The following is a 16,405-nucleotide window of genomic DNA, read 5'->3' as shown; positions in this document are numbered from 1 at the left end:
TACGGTAAATACTTGCTCAATGGGGATGGGCTGAGGCAAGGCCAGGGATTTACCAGCAAAATTTAATGGGGATGGGTTCCAGCATGAATATATAGGTACCAATCAGATATAGAGATGGGGATCAAAGTTGCTACCTAAAGATATGATATCATAGAGATTTAGAAGATATGATTTTGTTATAGGCTAAAATGTGGGGATGGGCTGAGGCAAGGCCAGGGATTTACCTGCAAAATTTAATGGGGATGGGTTCGAGTATGAATATATAGGTACCAATCAGGTATAGAGATGGGGGTCAAAGTTGCTACCTATGATATCATAGAGATTTAGAAGATATGATTTTGTTATAGGCTAAAATATGTTTCCAGTCTCTATAAATATGGAAAAGTTCGATTTCCGTCCCTCCGAAATTTGGGGTCTGCTTTTCGTCCTCATATTTTATAAATGTGTCATTTTTTGGCTTGGAGTCAGGTTCTATAAATATGGAAAAGTTCTTCTTCTTCCCGCCACCTCACTCACCCTCTTCCTAAACCCTAGCCTCGCCAGACCACAAACACCACCGTGTCAATCTGACCCAAACCTCCATGCCCCTATCCACCAACAACTCCGGCGCACCACCTAGCCAGTGCCGACAACATCTGCAACACACCACCACCGCGTCGTCAAGATCAGCACAACCACACCTAGCCCCGAATCCAACCAACAACCTGCAGCCCCTAACTTTCCGCAAACCCAAGGCCCACCAAGAAGAACTTTTCCATATTTATAGAACTTGGCTCCAAGCCAAAAAATGACACATCTATAAAATATGAGGACGAAAAGCAGACCAAAAATTTCGCAGGGACGAAAACCAAACTTTTCCATATTTATAGGGACTGGAAACATATTTTAGCCTTTTGTTATAATACGGTAGAAATTAAGATATGATTATGTTTATTATATGGTAGAGATTAAAAGATATGATAGCTTATTTCTAGGAAAGTAGGAACTTTTATCTTATCTAGTAGGATTATATCTATAAGATTTAGATTAGATTTAGATTAGATTTTGATTAATCTTTTCCTTTATATTAGCTTATCTTTTTGTATCTATATATGCGCACAGTCTTGGAGTCAACGAATAAGAAGAGAGAAATACACAGATTTTCAGTTATGTCCTTTAATCTCAGCACTACCTACACAAGTATGGAGACGGGTACAGGTATTTTTTTCAAACACAAGTATGGGGGCAGGAACTATAGTATCATACCCAACTCTACCGGCTGTCATCCCTAGATGACATGAAAACATTTTAGCATCTAATCTACCAAGGTAGAGTGCTACACACATCACGCAGAAATAAGAAATTATAGAATGTTAACAACTCATCATTCTGCTTCATGTAGTTTGCATGTTTCAATTATTTGGATTTATTCCCTAGCAATAAATATCATAAGAGGTCAATTCCTTAGAGTTTAGCAAAAAAATGGGGACCCTTGAAGATACTAATTTTTTTTCATATACCTTAACAAAGTACATTAAGTTAAGAAGTTCAACTTCAATTTAGGAATCTAACAATCAACAAGCAATACATTTTGTTCTATAAAAAGTAAAAGATGTTTATCCTCCTCTCCCTTCCCACCCAAGGAAAAAGGATCAAAGAAATGCAACAGTGCAACACTTCTCATTAACTAAGGACTATTAGAGTAGTAGAAAGGGAGGTGCAGTATTCAACTGCACACTCACTTAACTATGACAGTTACCAAGTTAGTTCTTAGTTAGTTATGACAGTTACCAAGTTAGTTAAGTGTCAGTGTTAGTTAAGAGTTTGTTAGAAGGTTAGTTAGTAATAATAACTAATTGTTCTAGAACTCTATATATACTTCTCTTTGTAACAGAAATTAGTTGCCCAATCATAATAATATTTTCTGATTCTAAAAGTTCTTTCTCTTTATCTCATCTTCAGTTTTGTTAAGAATGCTTTTATGGTATCTAGAGCTTGGTGACGATCATCAATGGCATCACAACAGAATGTGTTGCTTTCTGCTTCTTCACTTCCAAATTCAATTTCTCACAAGCTTGATGATTCAACTTTTCTCCTGTGGCGACAAGTCAAACCAGTTATCAAGTCCCATTGACTTCAGCAATTCGTCACAAATCCACAGATTCCGCTCTGCTTCCTCTCTAAAGATGATTGTGAGCTGGCATTGAGAATCCAGCTTATGAAAGTTGGAGCAACAGGATCTAGTGCTCCTCACATCGCTTCAATCGACTCTCTCTACGTCGATTTTATCGCAAGTTCTAGGATGCACCCACTCCTATGAGGTTTGGAACGCATTCACGATTATTTCCACAAGCAAACAATAGCCACAGCTTGTCAACTTCGCACTCAGCTTCGTGCTACGACACTTGCAGGCAAATCAATACATGAATTTGTCATAGATTCAAGCAATTTCTGATTTTCTTGCTTCCATTGGAAGCTCAATTATGCTTCAAGAGCATATTGATTCTATTCTTGAAGGTCTTTCGCCAGGTTATTATCCAATTATTGTGATCATTGAAAGCAAATTTGAACCCCAGCCTATTGATCTAGTTGAGGTGCTTTTATTGGCTCATGAATTGCGCTTGAATAAGTTCAAGCAGTCTTCCTCTGATTCGCCTTCAATCAATCTCACTCAGGTGTCAAACAAACAGGATCCAGAAAGCTTCTCCAATTTTCGAGGTGGTTCTAGCCATGCAGGTAGCTACAGTGGTGGTTTTAACCACAATGGTGGTTGTCATGGTGGTGCTAGCAGTGGCACTGATGGCGGCGGTGGCCATGGTCTGGCGTCTATTGCTTCACTAATTTCCAATGTCAAGTGTGTTACAAGTATGGGCAAACTGCTTCTATTTTCCATTTTCGCTTTGATAGGAATTATCAGCCAAATTCCTCTTTAGTCCTTCACGATCCTACCTCACAAAATTATGGGCCTCAGAATCAGTACAATGGTGCTTCTGGTCAGAGTAATTCTGGCCAATATTATGGTGATTCTCGTCCCTCAAATGTCTAGACAAATAACAATAACAAGTTTACTAATTCAGGAAGTAATTTCAATCCCAGCGCTGTGTTAACTAATGTCCCTAATCAATCCACTTCCACAAACCACAATTGGATTCCAGATTCAGGTGCTTCTTTTCGTGTAACTGGAGAGTCTCAAAACATTCAACAAATTGAGCCTTTTGAAGTTCCTGATCAAATTTTCATTGGCAATTCTTTAGATAATTTGAGAGACAGGTTGTTTAACAAAATGAATGAATCTCATATTATTGATCATCACAAAAGTTAGTTACAAAGTTTGTTACAAAGAAGATATTTATAGAACTCAAAACTAAGAGACTGCAGCTGTTAATAGCTAAGAGGGAGGTGCTGTTAGCAAAAGCTAACAGCTCTAACTAAACTGTTTTAACAGTTATACATACATATTCTAATAGCAATGGTCAAGGTTTGCCTACTTCTTCCTTTGGATCCTCCTCTTTTATCTCTCCCTATAACACTAAAGACTCTTTGTCTCTTCATCATCTATTGCATGTGCCTCATATCACTAAAAATCTTATTAGTGTCAGCCAATTTGCTAAAGATAATAGAGTCTTTTTTGAGTTTCATCCTAATTTTTGTGCTGTTAAATCTCAGGTAACCAATGAGGTCTTGCTCCAAGGAAATGTTGTTCCCGATGGTCTATACAGCTTCTCCAACATCAAGCTTCAACATCCTGTGTCTGCTTCTACTCTTGTTTGTATTTCAACTGTTGAACAGTCTTCTGTGCCTTCATGTAATAAGTCTGAAAAGTTCAATAATGTGGAAATCAAAACACAAGCAAACTTTAATTGGGAACTGGCAAAGAGCATGGGAGTTACATGCCAATCATAGCAAGACACAATGATATCCAAGTTGATACAACCGGAGGTAAGGGATAAGGAGGAAGCAAAAAGGTTGGGAAGAAAAGGGTGTCCCATATGAAGATTATATCCTACAATACAAGAGGACTAGGGAGGGGTGTTAAATGGGCTGCAATACGAAAACTAGTAAAAAAAAAAGGTGGACATGCTGTGTTTACAAGAAACTAAAAAGGAGATAGTGGACAGGATAATGTGTTAAGCTATTTGGGGTGATAAGGACATATCATGGGCAATGCAGCCAGCAAATAACAGTGCAGGGGGAATCTTATGCATATGGAATGTACACACATTCAAATTAGAAAGGAAACACAGAGACTGGATTTATCTATTTGGAAGGAACACTGGTAGCTGAAGGTGTCAAAGTCAACATTGTGAATGTATATTCACCTTGTGATGTGATACTGAAGCGCAATCTGTGGGAGCAAATCAGAAACGTGTATAAGGGAGGATTATGGTGTATACTGGGTGATTTCAACAGCATAAGAAGGCCTACGGAAAGAGTTGGCTCCAGCCAAACACAACATCATGAAAGGAGTATCAAGGAATTCAATGATTGGATTGCTGATTTAGAGGTAGATGATGTACCTTGTATTGGCAGAAAATACACATGGTACAGACCAAACGGAACAGCTAAAAATAGGCTGGACAGATTTCTAGTTTCTGCAGATTGGCTGAATAAATGGAAGGACACCTCCCAATTCATCCTACAGAGGAATTTCTCAGATCACTATCCACTATTGCTGAGATCATCCAATGTGGATTGGGCCCTAAACCATTTCGGGTACTGGATTGTTGGTTTCAGGATAGACAATTCAAAAAGGTGATATCTGATTGGTGGACATCACAATCAATTCGAGGTTGGGGTGGCTATGTGCTAAAAGAAAAAGTAAAGGGACTCAAACAAAGGTTGAAGGTCTGGAATAAGGAGCAATTTGGGGATATCCAGAAGAAAATTAGCAGGATTGAGCAGGAGCTGAACATGCTGGAAGTTGGTGCTGATGGTAGACAGTTAAATGATAGGGAATTGGTGCTGAAAAAAAAACTGCAAGAAGACTTATGGTTGGCAGCCACATCCTATGAGTCTTTGCTAAGGCAAAAAGCAAGGACAAAATGGATAAAAGAAGGGCATTGCAACACTAAATTTTTTCACATCACAGTTAATGATAACCGTAGACATAATGCGCTTAGAGGATTGATGATAAATGGAAGCTGGATAGAAGAACCTGCCAGGATCAAAGAAGAGGTTTGCCAATTCTTTAGGAGGAAATTTGAGGAAGACGACAAAGAGAGGCCAACACTTGAGGGAACCTCTTTTGAGACAATTTCACAAAGCCAAAATGAATTTCTGATGCAGCCTTTTGATGAGAAGGAGATCAGAGATGCAGTGTGGGATTGTGGGAGTCAAAAAAGCCCCGGACCAGATGGTTTGAATTTCAATTTTATCAAAGAGTTCTAGGATCTAATGAAACCAGAAGTGCTCAGATTTTTGGACAAATTCTACGTAAAAGGCAGATTTCCTAAGGGCACAAATGCATCATTCATAACGTTAATCCCAAAATTGCTGGAACTTCAAAACCTGAATCAATACAGGCCTATATCACTCATAGGGTGCATATATAAAATAGTGGCCAAAGTGCTAGCAAGAAGACTGAAGAAGGTGATGCCAAAGATCATAGATGAACGACAATCAGCTTTTATTGAAGGAAGACACATGCTTCATAGTGTTTTAATTGCCAATGAGGCGGTGGAGGAAGTGAAGAGAAATGCTAAGAGCAGTTTGATATTCAAAGTGGACTATGAAAGAGCATATGACTCAGTTAGCTGGGATTTTCTGACTTTTATGCTGAGGAAGATGGCCTTTTGTCCTAAATGGATCAAATGGATGGATGGCTGCATCAGAACAGCTTCTATGTCAATCCTCGTTAATGGAAGCCCTACAGCTGAATTTATTCCACAAAAGGGAATAAGACAAGGGGATCCACTAGCCCTTCTCTTATTTAATATTGTGGCTGAGGGCTTAACAGGTTTAATGAGAGAAGCATTAAAAGCAAACAAGTACAAGGGGCTGCTGGTGGGAAAAGATGGAATAGAAATCAGCATCCTGCAGTATGCAGATTACACCATTTTTTTCGATGAAGCATCCATGCAAAACGTGAAGGTCCTCAAGGCAATACTCAGAAGTTTTGAGATGGTATCAGGCCTAAAAATCAACTATGCAAAAAGTCAATTTGGGGCGGTTGGAAAATTTGCCGAATGGTTGAATGAGGCTGCCTTGTACCTCAATTGTAGTTTGCTAGCTGTACCGTTTACCTATTTGGGTATCCCCATCAGGGCAAACCCAAAAAGTTGTGTGACTTGGGAACCCATAGTTAAAAAATGTGAGAGTAGACTAGCTAAGTGGAAACAAAAGCCATTATCTTTTGGGGGCAGGATGACTTTGAAAAAGTCAACCCTAAATTCAATTCCTATCTATTTTATTTCTTTTTTCAGGATTCCAAAGAAGGTGGTACACAAGCTAATCACAATACAAAGAAGATTCTTAAGGGGTGGAGACATGGATAACCACAAAATTGCTTGGGTTAGCTGGGAGACAGTATGTCTATCAAAAGAAAAAGGAGTCCTGGGAATTAGAGCCTTGACCAAATTCAATCAGGCTCTCCTAGGAAAGTGGAAGTGGGATCTATTTCACCATCAGGGAGAACTCTGGGCTAGAGTGTTGGACTCCAAATATGGAGGTTGGCGAAGCTTGGATGGCAACAATACACCTCAAGCAGTCTCCAAATGGTGGTACGACCTGAAAAAGGTGTGTCATAATTCAGGGGAGGAAAGCTGGTTCCAACAGGGCATAAGATGGAATGTAGGGTCTGGTTCAAAAGCTAGATTTTGGGAAGATGGATGGACAACTGATGGGATCCCTCTAAAGGCAAAGTATCCTAGACTATACCTGAACTCGAAACAACAAAAGCAATACATTTCGCAGATGGGAGACAGTTCAGAAGGGAAATGGGAATGGTGTCTGCAGTGGAGGAGGCTATTGTTCAAGACTGAAATAAGTATGGGGGCTGATTTTCTGGAGGAAATACAAGCTATTAATATAAATCTCCAGCAATTGGATAAATGGGTATGGACAAATGATACCACTGGAAAATACACAATTAGAACTTAGAAGTGCATACCAATTACTGGACAAGAACTCAAAAGATGATAACACAGATGGAATTTTTCATGCCATATGGAAGCTAAAACTACCAAACAAGGTAGCATTTTTTGTCTGGAGACTAATGAGAGACAGACTGCCCACTAAATTGAACTTGACTCGAAGAAATATCGACATCAATGATACACTCTGCCCATTCTGTACAGAAAAGGAGGAGGATGCAGGGCATTTGTTTTTCAGCTGTCACCAAATTAGGCAGATATGGTGGGAATCCTTGTCTTGGATCAACATGGTGGGACCTTTTTCGCAACACCCAAGGCAGAATTTCATGCAGCACTCGTTCTACAATACACATCTTGGTATCAAGTCACAGAGATGGTTAATTTGGGGGGTGGCACTAACTTGGAGTATATGGAACCATAGAAACAGAATAGTATTTTCAAATGATAGCCCCAACACCAGTAAGATAATGGATGATGCCATTTTCCTTTGCTGGAGCTGGTTAAGGAACCTAGAAAAAGGATTCGACAATCCTTTCCATCAATGGTCAAGTCATATCAGAGAAGGGTTTTGTAATTAGTGGAAAATAGCTCCACAGATAGGGATCACCAATATATACTTAGTGTTTTGGTTCTTTAATCCATCATGATTAGTTTTGTATTAGGGAACCAAACCTCCACATGGGAGACTTCATTGGTGATTGTAAAAATCTCAGTACGACTTGTACTGAAACTTATCTAATATATAATATTATTTTTGCAAATCAAAAAAAAAAAAATAGCTCTCTATGGTATGATTGTCTTGGTTATACCAATTCTCGTGTACCGCAACTAGTCTTGCAACACTGTAATATACCTACATCTAATAAAAGTTCTAAGTTTTTGTTCAGTTTGTGCAGTGGGCAAGTCTCACAAACTTCCTTCTTTTCCCTCTGAATCTGTTTACACTTCTCCCCTAGAGTTAATTTACAGTGATCTTTGGGGCCCAGCCCATGTTTCCGCAATCAATGGTTTTTCATACTACATAACCTTTGTTGATGCATTTTCTAGGTTTACTTGGATTTATCTTCTTTAAAACAAGTCTGAAACCTTAGATATTTTCAAAAATTTAAAGCTATGGCAGAATTACAGTTTAATTCTAAAATCAAAAGTCTTCAAACTGATTGCGGTGGGGAATTTAGACCATTAACATCCTTTTTGGCTGACTGGTATTCAACACAGACTGATTGCCCCCACACCTATCATCAAAACGGTGTTGTGGAAAGAAAACACAGACATATAATTGAGTTAGGTCTTACCTTACTTCATCATGCTTCTTTACCTCTCCAGTTTTGGGATTCTGCTTTTTGCACAGCTGTCTACTTGATCAATAGATTATAGCATCCATTAAGTTTGAAATACCTTATCATGTACTATTTCAAAAACTTCCTGATTACAATTTTCTCAAAACCTTTAGGTGTTCTTGCTTTCCCTTACTCAGACCTTATAACAACCTCAAATTAGACTTTAGGGCTCATGAACTCAGTTGACTGAACTCCAAGTTCCCTTTCGCACGCCAAGTTCCCTTTTGCACGCCCATCATATTTTGCAAACAATCAAAGTGTTGTGGCCATGGTTATCAAACTCTTGAATTAACGCGCTAACTCTTACGAGTTTAAGAGTCTACTTGTCCTCTGCGAGTTGACTCTTGAGTAAACTCTTTTTTTAGTAGACTCTGGGTAAACTCTATAAACTCTAAGTATACTCAGTAGACTCTCGAGTTTGCCACCGAGTTAACGAGTTAGCAAGTTAAAAAAACTAGACCAAAATGTAAGTCATTTTTTTTAGTTTTTTGTCTTTATAGCATTCATCATGCCTTCATTTAGTATATTATTCTCAAATACAAAATTCTCACCTTTAATAATATCAAACCTTTGTTCTCTAATAACATCAAACTTTCGATGAGAATGATCTACCACTACTATAACCTCTGCAAGTTATTATCTGATAGTGATGTATTATTACTAGACTTGGTTATTTAAATATTCTGAACATTATAATTTACTATTTTGCTTTATTATATTGTTAAAATGTTTAATTAGTATGTTATTTATACATATTTTGTTATTATTTTTATATGAAGTAGACTCTTACGAGTCTACGAGTTGAGTCACTAATCAAGTCTATGGAACTCTCACGAGTCTGCGTAAACTCTCGAGTTTGATAACCTTGATTGTGGCCATTGCTTATAATCCTGTTCTCCAAGCCAGAACGAAGCATATGGAGATAGATATCGTTTTTGTTAGGGAAAAAGTTTTGACTAAACAGCTTATTGTACATCATATTCCTGCCATTGACCAATGGGCAGATGCTTGTACTAAACCCCTATCTCCTACCAGGTTCAGTTTTCTAAGGACCAAACTCAATGTGATTGAATCTGCTTCAAAGACTCAACCACCTTGAGTTTGAAGGCGGCTATAAGAGTATTAGAAAGGGAGGTGCAGTATTCAACTGCACACTCACTTAACTATGACAGTTACCAAGTTAGTTCTTAGTTAGTTATGACAGTTACCAAGTTAGTTAAGTGTCAGTGTTAGTCAAGAGTTTGTTAGAAGATTAGTTAGTAATAACTAACTGTTCTAGAACTCTATATATACTTCTCTTTGTAACAGAAATCAGTTGCCCAATCATAATAACATTTTCTTATTCTAAAGTTCTTTCTTTTTCTCTTTATCTCATCTTCATCTTCATCTTCAGTTCTGTTAAGAACTCTTTTAAGGACTGACACGGATTGAGCCTTAAAGTTGGCAAGAGTATGTTAACATTAGAATAACGATAACAAAATACATTTAGTAATCAATAACAGAAAAGCATAAACATATTCTGTATTACAATTAACAACTGTATTCTCATTATCAAGGTTGAAATACAAAAGCATTCTTTGTGTGTTATTATTTTCAAAACTAATGAATTAAAATATACCCATATTACATTACAGCATAACTGTGCAATATCTTGTTTCTGATCTCAATACTATATATAACATGTGCTCAATGCTCAAATTTAAGCTTTGAAAACATAGAAAGCAAAACAAGACTTACATCTCCTCAAATTCAGAGCCTGCTCGATAGAAAAACGGAACACCAGCTTCTCCAGCAATAGCCTTCAAGGTCCCATATAAAGCAAACACTATTAGATCATAACAATGATAAATTTCAATAGATTAACTCAAAAGGTTGATGTCAATAATGTAGGATTTTAGTTACAGTCACAGATCAGAAGAATTATGCAAAGTGTAAGAAAATATCAAAGTGAGAGACCAGAACCAAAGTCCATTTATATCCTTCTTTGAACTTCCTAATAGAAAATAGCATATAACAGTGTAGTGTGGCATATTGAGAATGATAGCGTATCCCAAAAGCATATGGAAGAAGACCAATAGGTTCTAAATTGTATAATACACTAACTTCGTAAAAACTGTAAAAAAGTGTCTGACAAGACAGAAACTAACTGACCTTAGCTAGCAGAGTTTTTCCAGTTCCAGGTGCTCCTGTCAAAAGAATTCCCTGAAAAGAGGAACACTTTAGCCACACTTAATGAACAAAATATAACCAATACACACAAAAAAGGTATGATATCTTATTATAAGACAAGCAAATTTGTCAGCATAGCATGCAAGAAAAATGTATACATAATATTATGATGAATAAGACATAACATGTTTGTTACTGTGAACAACAAAATTTGGATATGGAGAAGGATTCAAGAGAATCAGTTCATTAGATGGAAAATTAGTTCTTCCTACTAAGAAATAAGAATAAGAAGTCTATATATGGAAAATAGAAATATGAAAAAAAGCTGTCAGGAAAAAAAAATGACAAATTAACCTCTTCAGACCTTTGGCAACTTTCCTCCAAGGCGTGTAAACTTAGATGGATTTTTTAGGTACTCCACAACTTCCTCAAGTTCTTGCTTTGCATCATCACAACCTTTCACATCCTTAAAGGTTTTTACATTCTGCAAGGAAAGAAAGTGTGATAGAGAAAGATTAAGAAAAGAGAACACATAAGATGTGGAAGAACTTTTGATTTACTGTATATTCTACACACAAGTCTAATACAACAAATAAGGAAACTTGAAATGACTGACTAATTAAACTTTCCAACTTTATCGTTGACTGATTCACAAAATTGCAAGTAAAGGCATAATTAGCTATGATTATTTTATTTAGATAAAGAAAGGATATGAAGGTATAATATATATCATGCCATTGTTCATTAGCCTATTCCACCTAGAATCTTCTCATCCAAACATTCACTGGCAATCAAAATTCTAGCTTATCCAAATTTAAGCTATTGAATCACAGAAACGTTCAAGAGATACAGAATAATCTATTTTCCAGACTGTTATAGAAATCTGAGTACAGAAGTAAGAACAGATTAACAAGTTAACCTTTTCAGGCATCACTTCCTTATTCAGCTCCTTTGGGGCATAGGAAGAACTTGATCCAACTCCTGAAGGTCCAATCCCACCCAAGCTTCCAATGTATTTTTGAAGTGCAGCAGCACCCATAAACCTGAATGGACGTGTAGTAGCAATACAAGTATATAAAAATCAAAGAGTGGATGCTTATACAAGAGAAAGTGAGGGAGAAAGGGAAACTAAAGACTCATACCAGACCAACCCCACAGCTACAGTGAACAAAATAGTTGAGATAAGCTCTTGTGTAAAACGTGATTTATTTGATACTTTTGGATCAACCTAAAGGAGGAAACAGCTTCATGAGATTCCGAGAACAACTAAACAAAAAGAATCTGGGTTAAAACAGAGAAACTAAACAATTTTATTCCACAATATTTAAAAATTATAACCAATAAAAGCACAAAGCATAGAGAAAGCTTTCTACAATAAATTTTACCATAACCACATGTAGTGGCAGCTTGTCAGATATTCCAGGGCTAAGAAAAGTTTCATCTGAGTTACCCAATGCACGCTGCTTCAAATCTTGCAACTGAAAAATATGTTTACCATCAGTTCCCCATGATATAAAACAAGTAATTATGACCTAAAAAAGTCAAAAGGCTGTTATTATGATCAAAAGAAAGTTTGTGTACAAAAGGAAAAATTGCAATCAATAGGAGGACGAGATTCATCTGTTATGGTCCATTATAAATCTATCATGGGTTTAAAGACAAAAAGGAAGTGCCAAATAACTCAAGATCCAGAAATGTATGTGAGAGAAATACTGCCAAAAAAAGTTGTATTTAAGTACATAAGAAGTATCCAAATCTTTTATGCCAAAAAAAAAAAAAACACCACCAAAGTCTCTTCCCTACTAGGTGGGTCAATTATATGATCAAACAATGCCATTGTGTTATGTCATGAAACAAATCCTCAAAAAGTCTACTTAGATTTTAGATCAAATTTTGTTTCAAAGAGTTCATCTAGAATCTTTCTTGGTTTCCCCCTATCATCAACTATAAGACCATCTTGCATCTATTGATTCTAGTCCATTTTTCATAGTGAGGCTTCTATTGTCTTCTCACATGGCCAAACAACCTCCAGTTTCAACAAGATTCTATGATCTTCTCCTCAATAGATGCTACTACTTTCTCTTAATGCATTCATTCCTTAACCTATCATGTCTTGTATGTCTAGTTATCCACCAGAACATCCACATCTCTGCAACACTGAGCTTATGCTCTTGTGGGCTCTTTACTGCCCTACATTTAGTACCATACAGAATCACAGGCCCTATGGTTGTGTGGTAAAATTTCCCTTTAAGCTCAGAAAGCAACTTCCGATCACAAATAACGCTTGACACATTTCTAAATTTCAATCCATCCAATTTTGAATCTTATGGCATACATCTCTGACAATTTGCTCCATCATCTTGATTGATAGTGTCATGAACCAACTATACCAAAAGCTTAAGCTATTAGGTGAAAACACATATGGATGGCTTTTATACTGGTATAACATCTCTAATAAACTGATCAAAGATAGTTAAACCTCACTACTTGAGGAATGGTATAATCTCCAATATCCATGTCCAATATATTCTAGATATTTTATTTCACATCTACGTAATCCTGAAACCATATGCTTCCAAAGCTTTTCTCCATAGTTCTAGTTTTACCATTAATCCCCCCTCCCCTCCCCTTCAATGACTCTCTGTTGGAGAAAACCCAAGTCTCACATCGACTAAAGATAAGGCCAAGATAGACTATATAAGTGAGGGGCAACATTCACCCTATGAGCTAACTTTTGGGGTTGAATTAGGCCCAAACCCAGATTCTAAGACTCTCCCAGTAGGAATACATCATCCTACAAATGTATGCATAAAGGTACTACCTCTAGGATATGCTAAGTGAGCAAGTTCAAAACTTAAGTTTAAGAACTTAGAAATATAATAGTCTAAATCAGGAAGATACAACAGAGATCAGCAATAAAATTAATATCCTAACACAGATGCAAATGTCAAAAATTAGATGTGCGGCATGAAACTTACAACTTTGTTAGGAAAAGAGATCCTTTAAAAAAAAATAATGTAGTTCACCAGGACAATAAAATAGACATCAGTTAAGCACTTAGATGATGTTTATGGAAATAAAACAGAATAAACTTTTGAACAGACCAATATTAACAAATAGATCCCAAACAAGATGCACAGGAAACCCCTCCACCTCTACTAATGAAAATGCAGCACTAAGAATTTGGTTACACAGACTAAAAATTGAAAAGCAGGATACCAAGAACACGATGCCTCAAAATGAATACCAGGGTAGGAAGGCTAGAAGCTTTTCCAGAATCCTCATCAGGAAGATATTCGCTAATAGCATTAGTGACCACAAGAGCTCGAAGATATTCCGCAACCCCTTTACTGTCTACAGCTCGATCCCTTTGTTCAAACCACTTGATGACAGATTCAGGACTAGAAAAAATACATATAATAAATAAATCAATATATGCCAACAAACTTTGACACAAAAACTTCCAGGTCAAAAACCTATGTAGTTTCATTGTCTACCTAACCAAATTTTCCCTAATGTCACATCTTTCTTCTTTTTTTTTTCTTTTCTGTAAAGCATTACATGAGCTACACTCTCCAATAACACTCAAGTCCATGTATCTAACTACAATTCACAACTTTTCATCCATCCTACACCATCATTTAACATCCAAGACCATCAAATAAAAAAATGACAGCAGAAAAAGTTAAACCTAAAGAACCCATAACAACTCTTGCACGAGCACATGCACGACCAACAAAAGCTTAAAACTTTATCATTACTTCAATGCATGTTTAATTATACTATTTTTACTTTTACCTAGTGTCACCATACTGATGCAAGAATTGCTCAAGAACCAACTCAACAAACAAAATACACCACCTGCACATTCTATTATTGACCATTCATCAAACAACATTTCCAAATTCCAAAACACACCTGTGCTTATTGAGTTCAAAGCTCAAAAATTCATCACTACTTCAATGCATCTTGAATTATATTAGTTTAACTTTTACCTAATACAAGAATTGCTCAAGAACCAACTCAACAAACACAATCCACCACCTGCACATTCTATTCTTGACCATTAATCAAGCAACAACATTTCCAAATTTCCAAATTCCAAGACAGACCTGTGTTTATTGAGTTCAACAAGCAGAGCACTCTGTTTGGTGGCATCCTGGGGATTCGCGTCGGCGTCAGCGACCAATCGCTCGAGGCGCTTCTCCTGGCGCCAGAACGGCCACCAATCGAGAAGCTCCGAAAAAGCCTTCTTCACGCGGTCCCTCGCCTTCACCCACAGCCCCACAAAGAACACCACTATCGAGAGCCTTCCACTCGCAACAACAATCTTCTCCGAATCCGCGCCACTCCGAAGCACAGCCTCGGCGCCTTCTTCTTCTTCCAAACCCGAATCTGAAACCGAAGCTGCACCTTCTTCGGTTGAATTTATACCCGGCTCTTCGGTGTTGGCTGAACCGGCTTCGTGTTCCGGTTCGGAGGGGCTGAGATTGGGTTCGGAGGGGCAGAAGGTGCAGCATAACGGTGTGGAGAGGACGCGGCGCATGGGGGGGAAGGAGAGGGAGAATGGGGAGTGGTTCGGAGAGAGGAACGGGAATGGGAATGGGAGGGAAGGTTTGGAGAGAAGGGAAGGTTTGGAGAGAAGAGAAGCTTGAAGTGTGGCCATTTTTTTATTATTAGGGTTTTGATTTCACAGAGTGGTTAGTGTCTCTTCTTTTCTCTGTGTTTTGGTTTTTGTTTTGTGAGAGGATTTGGGGGAGAAGGAGGAGGAGGAGGGTGTAAGAAAAGTTACCTTATCCAGGGATTATTGAAATTGGCGCCAGCTTTGGAGATGTTGTGTGTCTCTACGGATTTTATTGCAATTTTTGCAAATATTGTTTTGTTCGGTCGTATAATTACGCTTGGATTGAAAAATGTTCGTTTCTTGCCTCTTCATATCGTGGACATTTCGTAATCACACTCCTGGAGCTGCCTCCATGGATTCTTTGTTTTGAGTGAGATATTAGCAATACGTCTTATATTAATTACTGTCTTCAAAATACTAGTTATTGAATGATTAAAATATTTTTTCAATTCTTAATAAATATTTAAATTTTATGTTTCTTTCTATCGGTAATCAAAATAAAATATTTCGCTTCGATAGTTATGTTGAGCAGAATTGGCAGGATCAAAATCGACAGTGTATATTAACACAATGATTGGATGCCCAAAATAATTATTAGGTCTGAACTCAACGTATGACGGATCCCACTTAGAGATCATCAGGCGTTGCTTAGAGAGAAAGATTGATTAAGTTAGCATGGGATTTATGTGGGGGGTTTCCATGTTTTTAGGATAATGAATAGAGTTTATAATTATTTTCTTTATCTATAAATATCTGAAGCAAATGTATAGGAAGACAAATTTCAAATCAAAACCCATTTATCTTCTATGCATTTTCTTATCTTTCAGCTTTCGGTTTTTTACTCGCTTTAATTTTTCCACATATTTACGGTTTTTTAAATTATTTCCTTTATTGTTTTGTTTACTGATTTATCTTGTCCTTGTCCATTAAATACTACACCAAGTGTTTTTTTTGTAACTTGAGAACCCATTGTTGAAGAGTAGAATTTCCTCTTTGATTCAAATCGCATGATTTTATTTTGAAATCGTGTTGAAGTATTGTCGATCCAAACAGCAAAATTTTCACACGATAACAATTTCTTAATAATTTTTTTTGTCATGAACAAATGAAAAAAAGTTTATTGGATATCAAACACAAAATTTACTAATTTATTCGATACTAAAAAAAAGTGCAAAGAACCAAAAATAAAATTATTGTTTTAT

The 16,405-nt window shown here is 37.0% G+C and overlaps 1 protein-coding gene across 1 annotated transcript in view; it reads right to left on the bottom strand.

Annotated features, from left to right (window-relative positions):
* The window catches only part of LOC114384363 (ATP-dependent zinc metalloprotease FTSH 11, chloroplastic/mitochondrial-like), a 29,866-nt gene extending 14,294 nt beyond the window's left edge, over window positions 1-15,572 (bottom strand). Inside the window, exons 1-8 of the mRNA XM_028344031.1 lie at window positions 14,692-15,572; window positions 13,827-13,980; window positions 11,965-12,057; window positions 11,722-11,807; window positions 11,499-11,622; window positions 10,944-11,063; window positions 10,562-10,612; window positions 10,148-10,209 (exon numbers count right to left, since the gene is read on the bottom strand). Of these exons, the coding sequence (XP_028199832.1) occupies window positions 10,148-10,209; window positions 10,562-10,612; window positions 10,944-11,063; window positions 11,499-11,622; window positions 11,722-11,807; window positions 11,965-12,057; window positions 13,827-13,980; window positions 14,692-15,245 (1,244 nt within the window). The 5' untranslated portion in view covers window positions 15,246-15,572. The remainder of the gene's footprint in view (window positions 1-10,147; window positions 10,210-10,561; window positions 10,613-10,943; window positions 11,064-11,498; window positions 11,623-11,721; window positions 11,808-11,964; window positions 12,058-13,826; window positions 13,981-14,691) is intronic.
* Window positions 15,573-16,405: the final 833 nt, after the last annotated feature.

The sequence above is a fragment of the Glycine soja genome, chromosome 14 (genome assembly GCF_004193775.1).
Source record: "Glycine soja cultivar W05 chromosome 14, ASM419377v2, whole genome shotgun sequence".
Lineage (NCBI taxonomy): Eukaryota > Viridiplantae > Streptophyta > Magnoliopsida > Fabales > Fabaceae > Glycine > Glycine soja.
Note: the sequence above shows the minus strand (reverse complement) of the source record. Positions and strands in the feature narration are given on the sequence as shown.